General features: G+C 31.6%; 1 protein-coding gene across 2 annotated transcripts in view; it reads left to right on the top strand.

Annotated features, from left to right (window-relative positions):
• The first annotated feature begins 1864 nt into the window (after positions 1–1864).
• Positions 1865–16279, top strand: part of LOC134720930 (centrosomal protein of 164 kDa-like) — a 52528-nt gene continuing 38113 nt past the window's right edge. For both annotated transcript variants that reach the window (XM_063583511.1, XM_063583510.1), the window contains exons 1-3: positions 1865–1935; positions 10918–11043; positions 13993–14104. In XM_063583511.1, the coding sequence (XP_063439581.1) occupies positions 10977–11043; positions 13993–14104 (179 nt within the window). In that variant the 5' untranslated portion in view covers positions 1865–1935; positions 10918–10976. The remainder of the gene's footprint in view (positions 1936–10917; positions 11044–13992; positions 14105–16279) is intronic.

Raw genomic sequence — 16279 nt, 5'->3', positions numbered from 1 at the left:
CTAGCATATTATTCTTTTTCATCACAAACTATTCCTGTACATGTGTTGCAACAAATATATATGTAGTCATCGGGTTTTTTTTTAAAGTACGTTAGTTTTAATTAGATATAAACTTGAGTTTGATTAGAATGTTTGGGAGTGTAATGTATATGTAACAAAAAATTTGTTCCGGCGTGACATTTGTTCAACCGGAACAAATTTCATAGAAAATATGTTCCGGCAGAACTTATATTACAGAAAATATGTTCCAGCACTATGCAATTTGTTCCAGAACTATTTTTTTAACCAAATGTGAAATAAGTTCCAGATTAAAAATCACAGCTCCATGAGTTTTGTTCCAATATTGAAATTTGAAAAAAAGTGAAATCCTGAGAGATTAGTTTTGAACGAAGGTATTTTATAGAAATCAATGAATATGTTCTGCTCTAACCTATTTCACAGAAAATAAGTACCTTCAACATTTTGCACAGCGAAATATTTTCTTATTACACAAAATTATAATGCAAGCTGGGTGCTGTACTGTGCTTGCATGCATAGGGTACATTTGTAATTGAAGACATGACTTTAGAATGAAGATAAGAAATAAAAGCGATGATAATGTATCATAATTCGTATCTTTTTATTATGTGATATTCGACCTCCTTAGGCTCCTTGTTTTCTGTTGATCTGTCATGAGTATTCTAATCATCAATGTACTAAGCTAAGGTCATGGCACAGTTTCATAAGAGTGTGTCCGTCTTTTAATATAATTCATTTTTGATCAGTTACTTTGTCCTTTTCAATTTAGTGCAAATGTTCATCTTTAACTTTAATACTTTTTATTCAGATTACTTTTATCAATCGTTCTTATTCTACTCTTTCATGGTTCGTAAGTGTAAATTTTAGTATTATTAATTGAGTATTTTATTAAACTTTTGCTTTACTCCACGGGATCTAAATTGGATGTTTACACTTTTCATTTTCTACATTATCAATATAATTAATACATGTTTTTCATAATGAATTTAAACTCATTGATGACAAGTGCTTGAAGTATATAAAATAACTTGCTTGACCAGTGGAACATATTTCATAGACAAGGAACTTATTCCACCAGGTGAGAACAAATCTCACAAATCCAGAACTTATTTCACGATGCAAGGAACAAATCTCATAAACTCGGAACTTATTTTACTTGGTATGGAACAAATTTCACCAACCCAGAACTTTTTTCACCAGGTAAGGTGTGGAACTTATTTCATAGAGATGGAACAAATTATATAGAAATTGTCTGTGAAAAAAGTTCTCCCAGAATATATTTCCTGTGATATTAGTTCCAGTGGAACTTTTTTCACAGGAACAAATTTTGGCTCACATATACAGTCATACCTGTCAATCTGATTGAAAGGACTCTCAAAAGATGTTCTGCAAAAGATCTTTTCTCGTCAAACTGTTGAAAGTTGCAAGTCATTAAGTCATAAGACACCTCGGAAGAAACGTTCACCATAAGTCTAAAAAATGTTTACAATTTTGGTTTCCAGGCTATTTTGTTTCCAGGAGTATTGCACTTCGCAGTTATAAAATCTGTACAAGATTTTTGTTTTTTGTTTCTAAAAAGGAATTAATAGGATTTTTTCCAATTTAAAAAAAAAATTATGTTACCATTGAACCATTCTTAGATCAAGTAAAACAATTTTTTTTTTAAAATTACCATAGTTGCCCTAGGAATTTTGAAAAGTTTTTTTTGATAAATGAAATCAGATTTAACTGGGAAAAAAGCATTTATATAATGAACAAAATAAAGATCCTTACTGAAAACTAAAAAGTTGGAAAGTTGGCAAACTTATTACGGATAAATGGTCGTAACCAATTCCGAATTTGCCTATGTTTTATAAATTTGTTTACCTGATTACCCACAATTCAGCAGGTGAAAAAGAATGTACTGTCGTTGGAAAGGTAAACATTTTTCCAAACTTTTTCATACACCATAAATGTAAAGTCTTAATGCAAAAGCAATATTATGAAAGTACATGAAATTAAATACATTTAATGACTTGCTATGTGGAAAAAGATATGGTAAAGTCTAGTTGTTACATATTTGAAACTATCAAAACATGTCTGAACAAAGCAAACTGTCAAACTCGGACCCTTTAAATGTCAAATGATACATATTTTCATTCAAAACAAATGTTATTTTAGAACAGCATGTTACAAAAATGGTAACAAAGTCATACATAAGTCTTACGCATTATATGAACAAGTAAATCGGACTAAATAAATTACAAAGGGTAGAGCAAAAGAAGGTTTGATTTTTTCATATTTCTGAACCGACAGAAATATTATATTTTATCCTAATAGTAAAGTTATTGTAATGAGCATGTTTTGTACTTACCTACATGTAGCAGACCTTGATATTTAATGTCATTATTGTCTACACTTCGGTTGTCCTGTCTTTTCTAGGGTCATTCACACTAACTAGTAGTAAATCAACTATTAGACCGTTGGTTTTCCCGTTTGAATACACCTTATCGCTATTTATCCGCCATTGCTGGATTTCACACAGGTTCTCGTAAAATGTTGACGTCATAAAACAAAATATCTGACGCCACAATGGAAAAGTGATTGTTGTTGACATCAAAAGTTCAAGCGGCAGGGTCACCCGGATTAGCGATAAGGTGTATGGTTTTACACTAGTAATTTTGGGGCCCTTTATAGCTTGTTGTTCGGTGTGAGCCAAGGCTCCATGTTGAAGGCCGTACTTTAACCTATAATGGTTTACTTTTTAAATTGTTATTTGGATGGAGAGTTGTCTCATTGGCACTCCCACCACATCTTCCTATATCTGATAACGACATGACTTAAAAAGAAACCAACCAATAGACAAACAATAATACACAAAACCAAACATAGAAAATAAAAGACTGAACAACATGAACCCCATCTAAAAAATAAAACAGGAATTAACTTATCGTAGGTGCTCTGGAAGGGTAAGCAGATCCTGCTCAACATGTGGCACCCATCATGTTCCTCATGTTTGTACACACCTTGTAATTAGTCTAATTTGATAGGTCTCATTTAATTTGTGAACATGTCAAAGCCGCCAGGTCTAGTTTATCAGGGGTGGATCCAGGATTTTAGTTTAGGGGGGATGCAAACTTCAATTTGCTCTTGGTCCGCAGTGAAAAAAAATTGGAGGTACGTTTATCGAAATTTTTAAAATATTCTTCTAAAAAGGTTGCAATGAAGATATTTATCTAAGTAGAGCATGGTGAGTAAAAATATATTTTTGGTTAAATTAGCAAGAAAAAAATATTTCTGTGGTAAAATTAGTGAGAAATCAAAGTTTCAAGCTACATGTAAAACCGCATAAATACGCCCTGACAATCAATTTCTACTTTTGCAAGTGATTTTTATGCCCCACCTACGATAGTAGAGGGGCATTATGTTTTCTGGTCTGTGGCTCCGTTCGTTCGTCTGTTATTCCGTCTGTGCTTCCGTTTGTTCAGGTAAAAGTTTTTGGTCAAGGTAGTTTTTGATGAAGCTGAAGTCCAATCAACTTGAAACTTAGTACACTTGTTGCTTGTGATATGATCTTTCTACTTTTAAGCCAAATTAGACTTTTGACCCCAATTTCACGGTCCACTGAACATAGAAAATGAAAGTCAGAGTTTCAGGTTAAAGTATTTAGTCAAGGTAGTTTTTGATGAAGCTGAAGTCCAATCAACTTGAAACTTAATGCACTTGTTGCTTATGATATGATCTAAAGTTATAATTTTAAAGCCAAATTAGTCTTTTGACCCCAATTTCACGGTCCACTGAACATAGAAAATGAAAGTCAGAGTTTCAGGTTAAAGTTTTTGGTCAAGGTAGTTTTTGATGAAGCTGAAGTCCAATCAACTTGAAACTTAATACACTTGTCGCTTATAATATGATCTTTATAATTTTTAAGCCAAATTAGACTTTTGACCCCAATTCCAAGGTCCACTGAACATAGAAAATGAAAGTGGGAATTTCAGGTTAAAGTTTTTGGTCAAGGTTGTTTTTGGTAAAATTGAAGTCCAATCAACTTGAAACTTAGTGCATATGTTCCCTATAGTATAATCTTTCTTATTTTAATGCCAAATTAGATTATTACCCAATTTCACGGTCCATGGAACATGGAAAAGGATAGTGGGAGTGGGGCATCCATGTACTTTGGACACATTCTTGTTGATTGTCTTTTCATAATGTTTCTTTTCTTTCTTGTTTGTTGTTTTCAGAGGTTGTGTCAAACTCTTTTTATACATTTTTTTACCACAAACCAGTAAACTCAGAATGAGATACTTATGGAGATATATATGTTTTATTTTTATGTGATCCTTTGTAATACGATAGTATGGGTTCTTGAGTATAATGAAAAATTATGAAATTAATAAACTAACCTTTCGCTTGAACCAGTATTTCTATCTTTCAAAAAGAAAGAATCTAACCTGGACTGTTTTCTTGGCCGTGCTGTGATGAAATAACCAACCAAACTGCAGGTTGGTCAATTTCGCCTACTTAGTGGGAAAGTGAGGTACAAAAAATGAAGGGATGTTTTTGAACTTTGAATATCAAAGAAATTGTTTATTCAATCTGCAGCTACTCTGTCACAATCATTTGACTTGAACTGCTTAAAGCCTATGATATTTGTCACCAAACACAGTACCGTGTTTGACATCTTCCTTTGTAGTATAACATATTTTTAGAACTTATGAATAAACCATAGGTCAGTTTATTAGTAATCACGTTGCTTCTCTTAAACTTACTGTTTTATATACTTCTATGAATCTTAAAACAGATGCAATGCGTCGTCTGTTCAGATACCTCATTGAGCTGAGGACCACCCATGCTTTGCAAATTTTAGTGGGATGCACGCCCCCGCCTAAATCCGCCTCTGTTTATACACCAATAAATTCCTTTAAAAAGCGGTTAATTCTTCAGTAAACCAACTTGTGATGGCTTTCATAAAATTTACAAGGAATGATCAGTTTCACCACTTGGAACTCTTGATTTGAAAGCTTCCTTGTTAGCAGCTAACCTCTATCATGGAATTCATGATATCATATAGTGTTTCCTGCAGGAGGTTTTGGCGTGGTATGACACCCAGCCCTTTTTAGGAAAAAAATTGATGTCATGCCCCTTTTTTCATGGTTCATTCAATTAAAACCCTTTCCAAAGCAGTGTCTTTGTTTCTATGTTAAGGGCGCTCTAAAATTTTAGTCCTACGTGTAAAAGGTGTCCTTCAAATGAAACAAATTGTGCTCCTCTTAAGAGAAAATTACCCTGCCCTATTCAAAAGCTGAAGGAAACACTATGATGAGATATACAAGCCCTGCAATATCTTATATCAACTTTTAGCGATATTTACTTTGCATGCGCAATACATAGAACAGGAAGTACCTGTTTGCAAGTGAAATATTTACGTTTTGAATAAAGTTCATTCTTTTTAATCGAAGTTGTTGAAAGTTTTTGATGAATATTTATATAAAGTATGACGAAAATATGTTAAAATAAGGAAACTACGACAAGCAAACTGCAAATTATGATCATGAGGGAAAAATTGAAATTAAAATAAAGTTGAAATGTCCAGAAGATTATTAATTTTGTTCAAATGACGAAAATACGACAGAATTGTGAGAAATGATTAAAATGAAATGCTGACTGACTGAATATATAAATATATAAATCTTAAATAGATTATTAGGATGGTCATTTATGAGGTTTTATAATAATAATTAAGGGATTAGTGACCCATCTGGCGATAGGCAGATTACTTGTCATCACAACTTTTAACACCTTGCCTTTGGTAAACGTTTTAAAGTGCCAGTCTTTGTAAGAATCAGGCAATTTAGGTAAAAATCAAAACATGATCAGAAAAAACCCACTGAGCTAATCATGCTATTTAATACTAACCATTGTCCTGAGTTAAAAATAATAGGTCTTTCGTTTGTGTGTGTCTGGTAATATCAAATAACTTGGTTATAAAATTGGTTAGAATGATAGCAAATTATAGCAAATTACAGAGTTATCTCCCCTTATTCGTTAATTTCTAGTGCATTTCAACCAAATTGTATCTTCTTTTACCAGAACAGAAAAGGGAAATAAATGTTATTTTTGTGCATAACTACATTTTATGAACTGAAATCAATGTCAAATTGGGTGGGGTTTTTTGGTAATGTTTTCACCACTGCCTGATTCTTAGGTAGACTGGCACTTAATTATCTGAGGGTCATAAACTTGTCAGAAACATAAAGACAGGTAGAATTCAAGTAATTTGATGTGTAAATATTTTTATACTTTACAAATTTAAGTGACGAAATTGATATGAAATATTTTCGTCATTTCGAAAACCTTTTCGTAAAATAGGAAAGTGGCGAGCGCTAGCAAAATCACTGACTTAGAAATGGAAAGTTCACAATTGAAAAGCTGAAATTGTCTCATTTGTCATAAAAATTTGTTTTCAATTGACCTCATTGTCAATTTCTAGATGTAAATCATATAAATCAAGATATGAGTCAGACTTAACTGTGTCTGTTGTCCTTTATCTCAAGTTTGATGCATTCGACATACAAGTGACATAGTTACCAAATTTTGAATTAATTATTGAGAGAACATTGTCTACATGTACAAATGTATATATATAGCGTAAAGGTAAAGTTAAAGGACGACATCTTTTCTTTCTTCCTAAATAATATTCTTTTCCTATACATTACCATTATATGTATGATATTTAAATGAAATGTAGATAATGTGATATGATTGCCAATGAGACAACTATCCAACAGAGAGCAAGCAATTGATTTGTATGTAATTAACTAGATGTGATCCTACAGCCTTTTACAATGAGCAAAACCCTTACTGAATAACAAGCTACAGAAGGGTCTGATATGACAATAGTAAAACATTTTAAATGATAACTATAAACAAAAACAAAATATGATATACTGTTATAATAATGTGGAGGAAACGACATCTACTGAATTACAGGCATTGTTGTGGGGATAAACATGTTTTATGGAACCCAATCATTTTTAACCTGGGACTGTGGTCTAATAACACCAAATATAACATTCTTTACACTCTGAGAAAAACTGTTGTTTTGATTCAACAGCTACATGTACATGTAGCTTAATAGTTAATACATGTACAGAAAACTCTTAACAAGTATAATGAAGTATTGTGTAAAACTAAGTAAAAAACTAAAAACATATCTGACTGACAAAAAAACTTTACATTTACATGATATAATACACAGTAACATGCATAGTCTCTGATTTTCTCAGATCCTAAAAAATATATGAAGTCTTTTTTTCTTAGAAAAACAGCTTATACACTCTTACAGATATCACAATTAAAAAGGTTCAATTTCTATTTTTAACAAAGGTTTAATGTTATCTTATAAAATATAAAATATAAAATATAAAATTCATGCAATTGGGGTTCCAAAATATTCATACCAACAAAATTTAAAAAAAACCTGTTTTTTTTTTATAACTTCCTCGTGTAATCAAATTTGTAATATGGTTCATGTGTGTTTACATAAATTCAATATATATATACTAATTTTTTTTCAATTAATACTGGTTTCATAATTAGGGATTATTAGATAATTTGTGTTATAAACATTTGATAAATAGAAGGATATAGAAATTTTACAGGAAACTATTGGATAATGGGCAGAAAAGCTGATAAATAGATAATCCAGTTGTTGAATAACAATATATAATTCTTAAAAGTCTTTTCTTATAATTTTGGCAGCCTTTAAAAAGTAAGATGTGTTTGTCAGACTGTCATTTTAACAGAGTTGAGCATATGATTCCTTCAGATTGAATGGCTTTTCACTAATAATACAGAACCCATGAGGATATCAAAACACAAAATCTTTGTTGAATTCTAATTAAAGTTATGTCTAGAGTTTTAAAATAACTGGAAGTTAGTGTTCCTTAAACATATTTGTTTATGCTAAATATAAACAATAGTATTTAAAATTATATTAAAGTATGATTGCCATAATTGATAGCAAGCTTAGAACACCTGACTTGTTTACCTTCTCATACTCGTACATGTATATAGGTCACTTGTTTTAAATAAATGCAAATAAAATCATATCATTATAACCATGTGAAAAAAATGCAATAAAAACTCAATAATGTACAATGTTTGTTACAAATGTTAGAAAGAATCTGCTAGGATCTGCCGTTAATGCCAATGCCTTATTTTACTGAACAGTTTGTCTATGTTTTGGTCAATTTGATAGATTGTGTTGTGTATATTTTTGTCTATGTTTTTGGCCAATTTGATAGATTGTGTTGTGTATATTTTTGTCTATGTTTTGGCCAATTTGATAGATTGTGTTGTGTATATTTTTTTCTATGTTTTGGCCAATTTGATAGATTGTGTTGTGTATATTTTTTTCTATGTTTTGGCCAATAGACAACTTTCGAGTTCATCCGTCACCGGAAAAAACTCGTCAATTATAAGCGCCTTTATCGCAGTCATCTGTGCGTTTAGGGGCGTCGTCACTTCCTTACAAGGTTGAGCGAGTGGTTGGAAAATTATAATTCTATATTGTACGAATTATTCGGCAAATTGAATTCTAAAAATAGACAATCAACACTGCTGTCATTAGGGAATTGTCAGTAAGTACCTACAGAGCAACCATTATTTCTAGTTTATCCTGCACAAAAACGATCACTAAGACGCTTGATGAACGTAAATAGTGCAGGGATACAGGCGAGCCCCTCTATCTGGTAAATGACGTCATAAAGGCGTGCATAATTGACGAGTTTTTGCCGGTGACGGATGAACTCGAAAGTGGTCTATTTGATAGATTGTGTTGTGTATATTTTTTTCTATGTTTTGGCCAATTTGATAGATTGTGTTGTGTATATTTTTATACGATCACAAAATTTGAAAAAATTTCGTCGTATATTGCTATCACGTTGGCGTTGTTGTCGTCCGAATACTTTTTGTTTTCGCACTCTAATTTAAGTAAAAGTAAATAGAAAACTATGAAATTTTAACACAAGGTTTATGACCACAAAAGGAAGATTGGGATTGATTTTGGAAGTTTTGATCCCAAAATTTTAGGAATAAGGGGCCAGAAAGGGCCCAAATAAGCATTTTCTTGTTTTTCGCACAGTCACTTTAGTAAAAGTAAATAGAAATCTATGAAATTTAGACACAAGGTTTATGACCAAAAAAGGAAGGTTGGGATTGATTTTGGGAGTTTTGGTTCTAACAGTTTAGAAATTAGGGGCCAAAAAGGGGGCCAAATAAACATTTTTCTTGGTTTTCACACCATAACTTTAGTATAAGTAAATATAAATCTATGAAATTAAAACACAAGGTTTATGACCATAAAAGGAAGGTTGGTATTGATTTTGGGATTTTTGATCCTAATAGTTTAGGAATAAGGGGCCCTAAGGGTCCAAAATTAAACTATGTTTGATTTCATCAAAAATTGAATAATTGGTATTCTTTGATATGCCAAATCTAACTATGTATGTAGATTCTTAATTTTTTATCTAGTTTTCAAATTGGTCTACATTAAGGTCCAAAGGGTCCAAAATTAAACTTAGTTTGATTTTGACAAAAATTGAATCCTTGGGGTTCTTTGATATGCTGAATCTAATAATGTACTTAGATTTTTGATTATTGGCCCAGTTTTCAAGTTGGTCCAAATCGGGGTCCAAAATTTAACTATGTTTGATTTCATCAAAAATTGAATAAATGGGGTTCTTTGATATGCCAAATCTAACTGTGTATGTAGATTCTTAATTTTTGGTCCTGTTTTCAAATTGGTCTACATTAAATTCCAAAGGGTCCAAAATGAAACTTAGTTTTATTTTAACAAAAATTGAATTCTTGGGGTTCTTTGATATGCTGAATCCAAACATGTACTTAGATTTTTGATTTAATATGGGCCCAGTTTTCAAGTTGGTCCAAATCAGGATCTGAAATTATTATATTAAGTATTGTGCAATAGCAAGACATTTTCCATTGCACAGTATTGTGCAATAGCAAGTCTTTTCAATTGCACAGTATTGCATAATAGCAAGAAATATCTAATTGCACAATATTGTGCAATAGGATTTTTTTTTAATTAGAGTTATCTTTCTTTGTCCATAATAGTAAGCAAGAAATATCTAATTGCACAATATTGTGCAATAGCAAGAATTTTTTAAATTGGAGTTATCTTTCTTTGTCCAGAATCAACTTAAATCTTTGTTATATACATTATACAATTTAAATTCACTTTTTACTACCAACTGATAAATTAAAACAATCTTTTCCATTCAGTGATAACAAGCAGTTTTTTTACATCTTAATATTTTATGATGTATTCAAATGAGTAGTTATTGTTGCAAACTCCTTTAGAAATTTGAATTGAGATCAGTTTTGGAATAACGGAAAGGGGGATGTGAAAAAAAATTGGGTTCAATTTTTCTCATTTATAATTTCATAAATAAAAAGAAAATTTCTTCAAACATTTTTTTGAAAGGATTAATACTCAACAGCATAGTGAATTGCTCTCAGAGAAAACAAAAATTTTAAGTTCATTAGAACACATTCATTCTGTGTCAGAAACCTATGCTGTGTCAACTATTTAATCACAATCCAAATTTAGAGCTGGATTCAGCTTGAATGTTGTGTCCATACTTGCCCCATCCATTCAGGGTTCAACCTCTGCGGTCGTATAAAACTGAGCCCTGCGGAGCATCTGGTTGTCTATGTTTTGGCCAATTTGACAGATTGTGTTGTGTATATTTTTGTCTATGTTTTAGCCAATTTGATAGATTGTGTTGTGTATATTTTTGTCTATGTTTTGGACAATTTTATTAGTTTGTGTATATTTTAGCTGCCTTTTTTTTCAATAATTTACACTTCTCTAACATAAGGTTCTTTATTTTATAGGTCACACAGAGACTCTTACTACATCCGTTTGAAAGCTGGCCACACTAAAATCCTCCAAGATGATGATGGGAGAGCAGCTGGTCCTGGAGGAGGACTATGATGAAAACTACAAACCAACAGATGAAGGTTTGTTATCTCTTCAATACACAATTATATAAGTTAAATAAATATACAATCATTAGGAAAATCTAAAATTCAGAATCTTACACTGGAATGATTGCAATCAAATTGAGAAAGGAAATATTGGGGAATGTGTCAAAGCGACAACAACCCGATTATAGAGCAGACAACAGTCGAAGGCCACCAATGGGTCTTCAATGTAGCCAGAATTCTCGCACCACAGGTGTCCTTCAGCTGGCCCCTAAAAACTCTACCACAGACACTATTGTGGAGGATTTCCTGTCTCTGATGATTATCCTGCTCAAGGATTATAAAATTGTATCAGATGTTATCTCAGATTTCCATGGCTTGCATTTTTGCAGGAGTTTGATTCTTTTTGTGACCATTAAAAGTTGAAAAGGATTTAAAAAAAATTAGAGAGAAATAGTGTATGAATTTTGTTTTGCCCAGAAATATGGAGCGACATATATATCTCGGTTCAAAGCATCTACATGTACATGACTTGTAACAAGAACATGACAATACAATATTAATGCAATTATTAAAAAGGAATGTGTCTGAAGTACACAGATGCATCATCCTCACTATCATTTTCTATGTTCAGTGGACCATGAAAATGGAAAAAAATCTCTAATTTGGCATTAAAATTAGAAAGATAATATCTCAGGGAACATGTGTACTAAGTTTTATGGTTGATCTGACTTCAACTTAATCAAAAACTACCTTGACCAAAAACTTAAACCTGAAAAGGGGCAGACAGACGAACGAACAGACTGAGGGAAGCACAGACTAGAAAAAATATTATGACCAGAAATACCAGAAAAACAGAAAATACAATAAACAGCAAATTCTTTTTAAGACTTTTAAAAAGCACTCTTAAATTAAGAGGAGCAATAAATACCTTTTTTACAAGTTAAGTACAATTCTCATCTTTTACTGTTGAGGATAAGTCCTCAATGAATACATTTTTGGTATGTAGTATAATTTTGTATTCAGATTTGAGAGTTTAAGGGTCTTTCAGCTCAGAAGTCCATAAGATAGCTAGTGCTTTGGGTCCTTATCTTGCAAGTGCTTTTTATACGACCGCAAATTTTGAAAAAAATTTCGTCGTATATTGCTATCACGTTGGCGTCGTCGTCGTCGTCCGAATACTTTTAGTTTTCGCACTCTAACTTTAGTAAAAGTGAATAGAAATCTATGAAATTTTAACACAATGTTTATGACCATAAAAGGAAGGCTGGTATTGATTTTGGGAGTTTTGGTCCCAACATTTTAGGAATTAGGGGCCAAAAAGGGCCCAAATAAGCATTTTCTTGGTTTTCGCACTATAAATTTAGTTTAAGTTAATAGAAATCTATGAAATTTTGACACAAGGTTTATGACCACAAAAGAAAGGTTGGGATTGATTTTGGGAGTTTTGGTTTCAACAGTTTAGGAATTAGGGGCCAAAAAAGGGCCCAAATAAGCATTATTCTTGGTTTTTGCACAATAACTTTAGTTAAAGTAAATAGAAATCAATGAAATTTAAACACAAGGTTTATGACTATAAAAGGAAGGTTGGTATTGATTTTGGGAGTTTTGGTCCCAACAGTTAAGGAAAAAGGGGCCCAAAGGGTCCAAAATTAAACTTTGTTTGATTTCATCAAAATTGAATAATTGGGGTTCTTTAATATGCGGAATCTAACTGTGTATGTAGATTCTTAATTTTTGGTCCTGTTTTCAAATTGGTCTTCATTAAGGTCCAAAGGGTCCAAAATTAAACTTAGTTTGATTTTAACAAAAATTGAAACCTTGGGGTTCTTTGATATGCTGAATCTAAAAATGTACTTAGATTTTTGATTATTGGCCCAGTTTTCAAGTTGGCCCAAATCGAGGTCCAAAATTAAACATTGTTTGATTTCATCAAAAATTGAATAATTGGGGATTCTTTGATATGCCAAATCTAACTGTGTATGTAGATTCTTAATTTTTGGTCCAGTTTTAAAATTGGTCTAAATTAAAGTGCAAAGGGTCCAAAATTAAACTAAGTTTGATTTTAACAAAAATTAAATATCTTGGGCCTCTTTGATATGCTGAATCTAACCATGTACTTAGATTTTGATTATGGGCCCAGTTTTCAAGTTGGTCCAAATCAGGATCTGAAATTATTATATTAAGTATTGTGCAATAGCAAGTCTTTTCAATTGCACAGTATTGTGCAATGGCAAGAAATATCTAATTTCACAATATTGTGAAATAGCAATTTTTTTTTAATTAAGAGTTATCTTTCTTTGTCCAGTATAGTAAGCAAGAAATGTCTGCAAGAATTTTTTTTAATTGGAGTTATCTTTCTTTGTCCAGAATCAACTTAAATCTTTGTTATATACAATATACAATGTATATTCACTTTTTACTACCAACTGATAAATTTAAATAATCTTTACCATTCAGTGATAACAAGCAGTTTTTTTACATCTTAATATTTAATGATGTATTTAAATGAGTAGTAATTGTTGCAAACTCCATTAGAATATTTTAATTGAAATTAGTTTTGGAATAAGGGAAAGGGGGATGTGATTAAAAAATTGGGTTCAATTTTTCTCATTTGAAATTTCATAAATAAAAAGAAAATTTCTTCAAACATTTTTTTGAGAGGATTAATATTCAACAGCATAGTGAATTGCTCTAAGAGAAAACAAAAATTTTAAGTTCATTTGAATACATTCATTCTGTGTCAGAAACCTATGCTGTGTCAACTATTTAATGACAATCCAAATTTAGAGCGGAATCCAGCTTGAATGTTGTGTCCATACTTGCCCCAACCGTTCCGGGTTCAACCTCTGCGGTCGTATAAAGCTACGCCCTGCGGAGCATCTGGTTTATTATATCATTGAGTTCTCAATATGCACTGTAGAAAACTACTAATGATATTAAAAATCCATTATGTTTTGAGCTTTATTTTGTTCTATTTTCCAGAGATATTTGAGTATGCTCAGATCATTGGTATAGATCCTTACAAGGAAGGCCACCTGATGTGGATAGCTAAAGAAGGGATCATTGCACCTTTACCTGAACACTGGAGACCATGGTTAGTGGCATCATCTATGTTAAGGATAAAGTACAGTTGAAGAAGATCAGATGTTTATTTGAGAAGAAAGCAAATATTTGCATTTCTATGAAAACATTTGGTATCCATTTTCAATTGAAAGAAATTTATTTTTCAAAAGGGAAAAGATGTTTTTTTGCATCTATGTAACTTTGTTACCATGGATTGATTACTAATTGTGTGATACTAATTTTTGGATTACTTAGGTGCAGATAAACCAGGCCGTCATTTCACAAAGCCTTCTTAACTTACGATGATCGTGTCAGTTTACGATCGGCTTACGTGTGGTTCTACGTTCCCGTTACGTGTGTTTCACAAAGGCATCGTAAAGAACTACTAAGTTGATCGCAAGTTACGTCGTGTTTATCATCGTAAGTGTATCGTAAACCGAGAAGAGTGCTTTCTTTCACGTCCGCACTTTTATCGAGTATGCATATGGCGTGCCAAATAAACATTTTTAAAAATAATTATTATGGATGGCGAATTATGGCGATATTTGTATATCAACATTAATACAACTAAAGAATTTTAGTCCGTTTTCAATATTAATTCAAGATAAATGACGCTTACAGTCATAGGACAAAAGTGAATTCCCACTCAAAAAATGTCCGATCATTTGAACTAAAATCGGTATTTTTCAAAAAAATATTACCAAGTAAGTCTATGAGTGATTTTTATAAAATAGATACCATAAGATGCAGAAATGTCTGAAGTTTAATTGTTTATTTGGCCATATTTTTAGTGAGGTTCTTTTTCATTATTGAATGGGTTAAACACAAATTATTATTTTTACGATTTTAATTTGTTTAGAATACATAGCAAACTTTGCCGTGAGTCAAGCAATATTTTTCTTTGTGTTCACCTTGTCAGTAATTTAAAATACATATATTAACAACACTTTGTACCAATATTCTTTTTGGAGACAAAAACAGTCAAATATATTCAACGAAACTATCCTACACAGTGAGGGTTTTAGATAATATGGTCTGTAATTCTTTTATCCATTTTTATCTTTTCAACATTAAAAATATGCTTATACTTTAAATTATGTGTCCCTTTAGAATTTGCACTACACAAATTAAACCATTTATCAATTTAGTTAAATGTTTGATTGAAACGAAACACAGAAAAATATAAATATTTTAACTTAGCTTACTTGTAACAATTTAAGCAGTAGATTAGATGAAATTAAATATATCTGATCTTATCTAGTTTGTAATATATGAGGGAAAAGTAATGAGAAGCTAGCGCTGAGCATTAAGTATTATAACATGTACAGCATTATTAGTTATCCGACATAAAGAGTTATCTGGAATCTGACAAAGTAAAATTTTTATCATCAGAACAGATCAGATTTATTATTGATAGCCCAATATAGTAAAAAAAATGCTTATAAAAAAAATCGTTTTGGATGATTTTTATTTTAATTTTTTTAACTTTCATTTGTAGTGAAAGAAAAATAGGTTTTCCCCAACCCCCAAAAAAGCATTCGTCTTCCAGATCTATATATAAAATATATTTTTTGTTGTTGTTTTTTTTAAAAATTGGAATGAATAATGGATCTCTCAAATATGAAACTTAGGACGTAGGAATCATTCCGGCGAAAGAATATAAATTTTCAAATTATAAAGAATCGAAGTACTCTCAGATCTATTCATTGTGACTTTTTGTGTCTGGATGTATAAGTACCCGGCCTTGTCCACATGTATTTTTGTCCATCTGATGAGTTAAGCCATTTTCAACTGATTTTTATAGTTCGTTCTTATGTTGTACTGTAACACCACTGTCCAGGCCAGGTTAGGGAGAGGGTTGGGATTCCGCTAACATGTTAAACCCCACCACATTATTTAATGTGCATGTCCCTAGTCAGGAGCCTGTAAATCAGCAGTTGTCGTTTGTTTATGTGTTACATATTTGTTTTTCGTTCATTTTTTTTTTTACATAAATAAGGCCGTTGGTTTTCTCGTTTGAATTGTTTTACAGTCTTATCGGGGCCTTTTATGGCCGACTATGCTGTATGGACTTTGCTCATTGTTGAAAGCCGTACGGTGACCTATAGTTGTTAATGTTTGAGTCATTTTGTGGGTAGTTGTCTCATTGGCAATCATACCAAACATTCTTTTTAATAAGGTTTCAACTCCATTAGACACAGTTGAT

This window comes from Mytilus trossulus, chromosome 6 (genome assembly GCF_036588685.1).
Source record: "Mytilus trossulus isolate FHL-02 chromosome 6, PNRI_Mtr1.1.1.hap1, whole genome shotgun sequence".
Taxonomy (NCBI): Eukaryota; Metazoa; Mollusca; class Bivalvia; order Mytilida; family Mytilidae; genus Mytilus; species Mytilus trossulus.
Note: the sequence above shows the minus strand (reverse complement) of the source record. Positions and strands in the feature narration are given on the sequence as shown.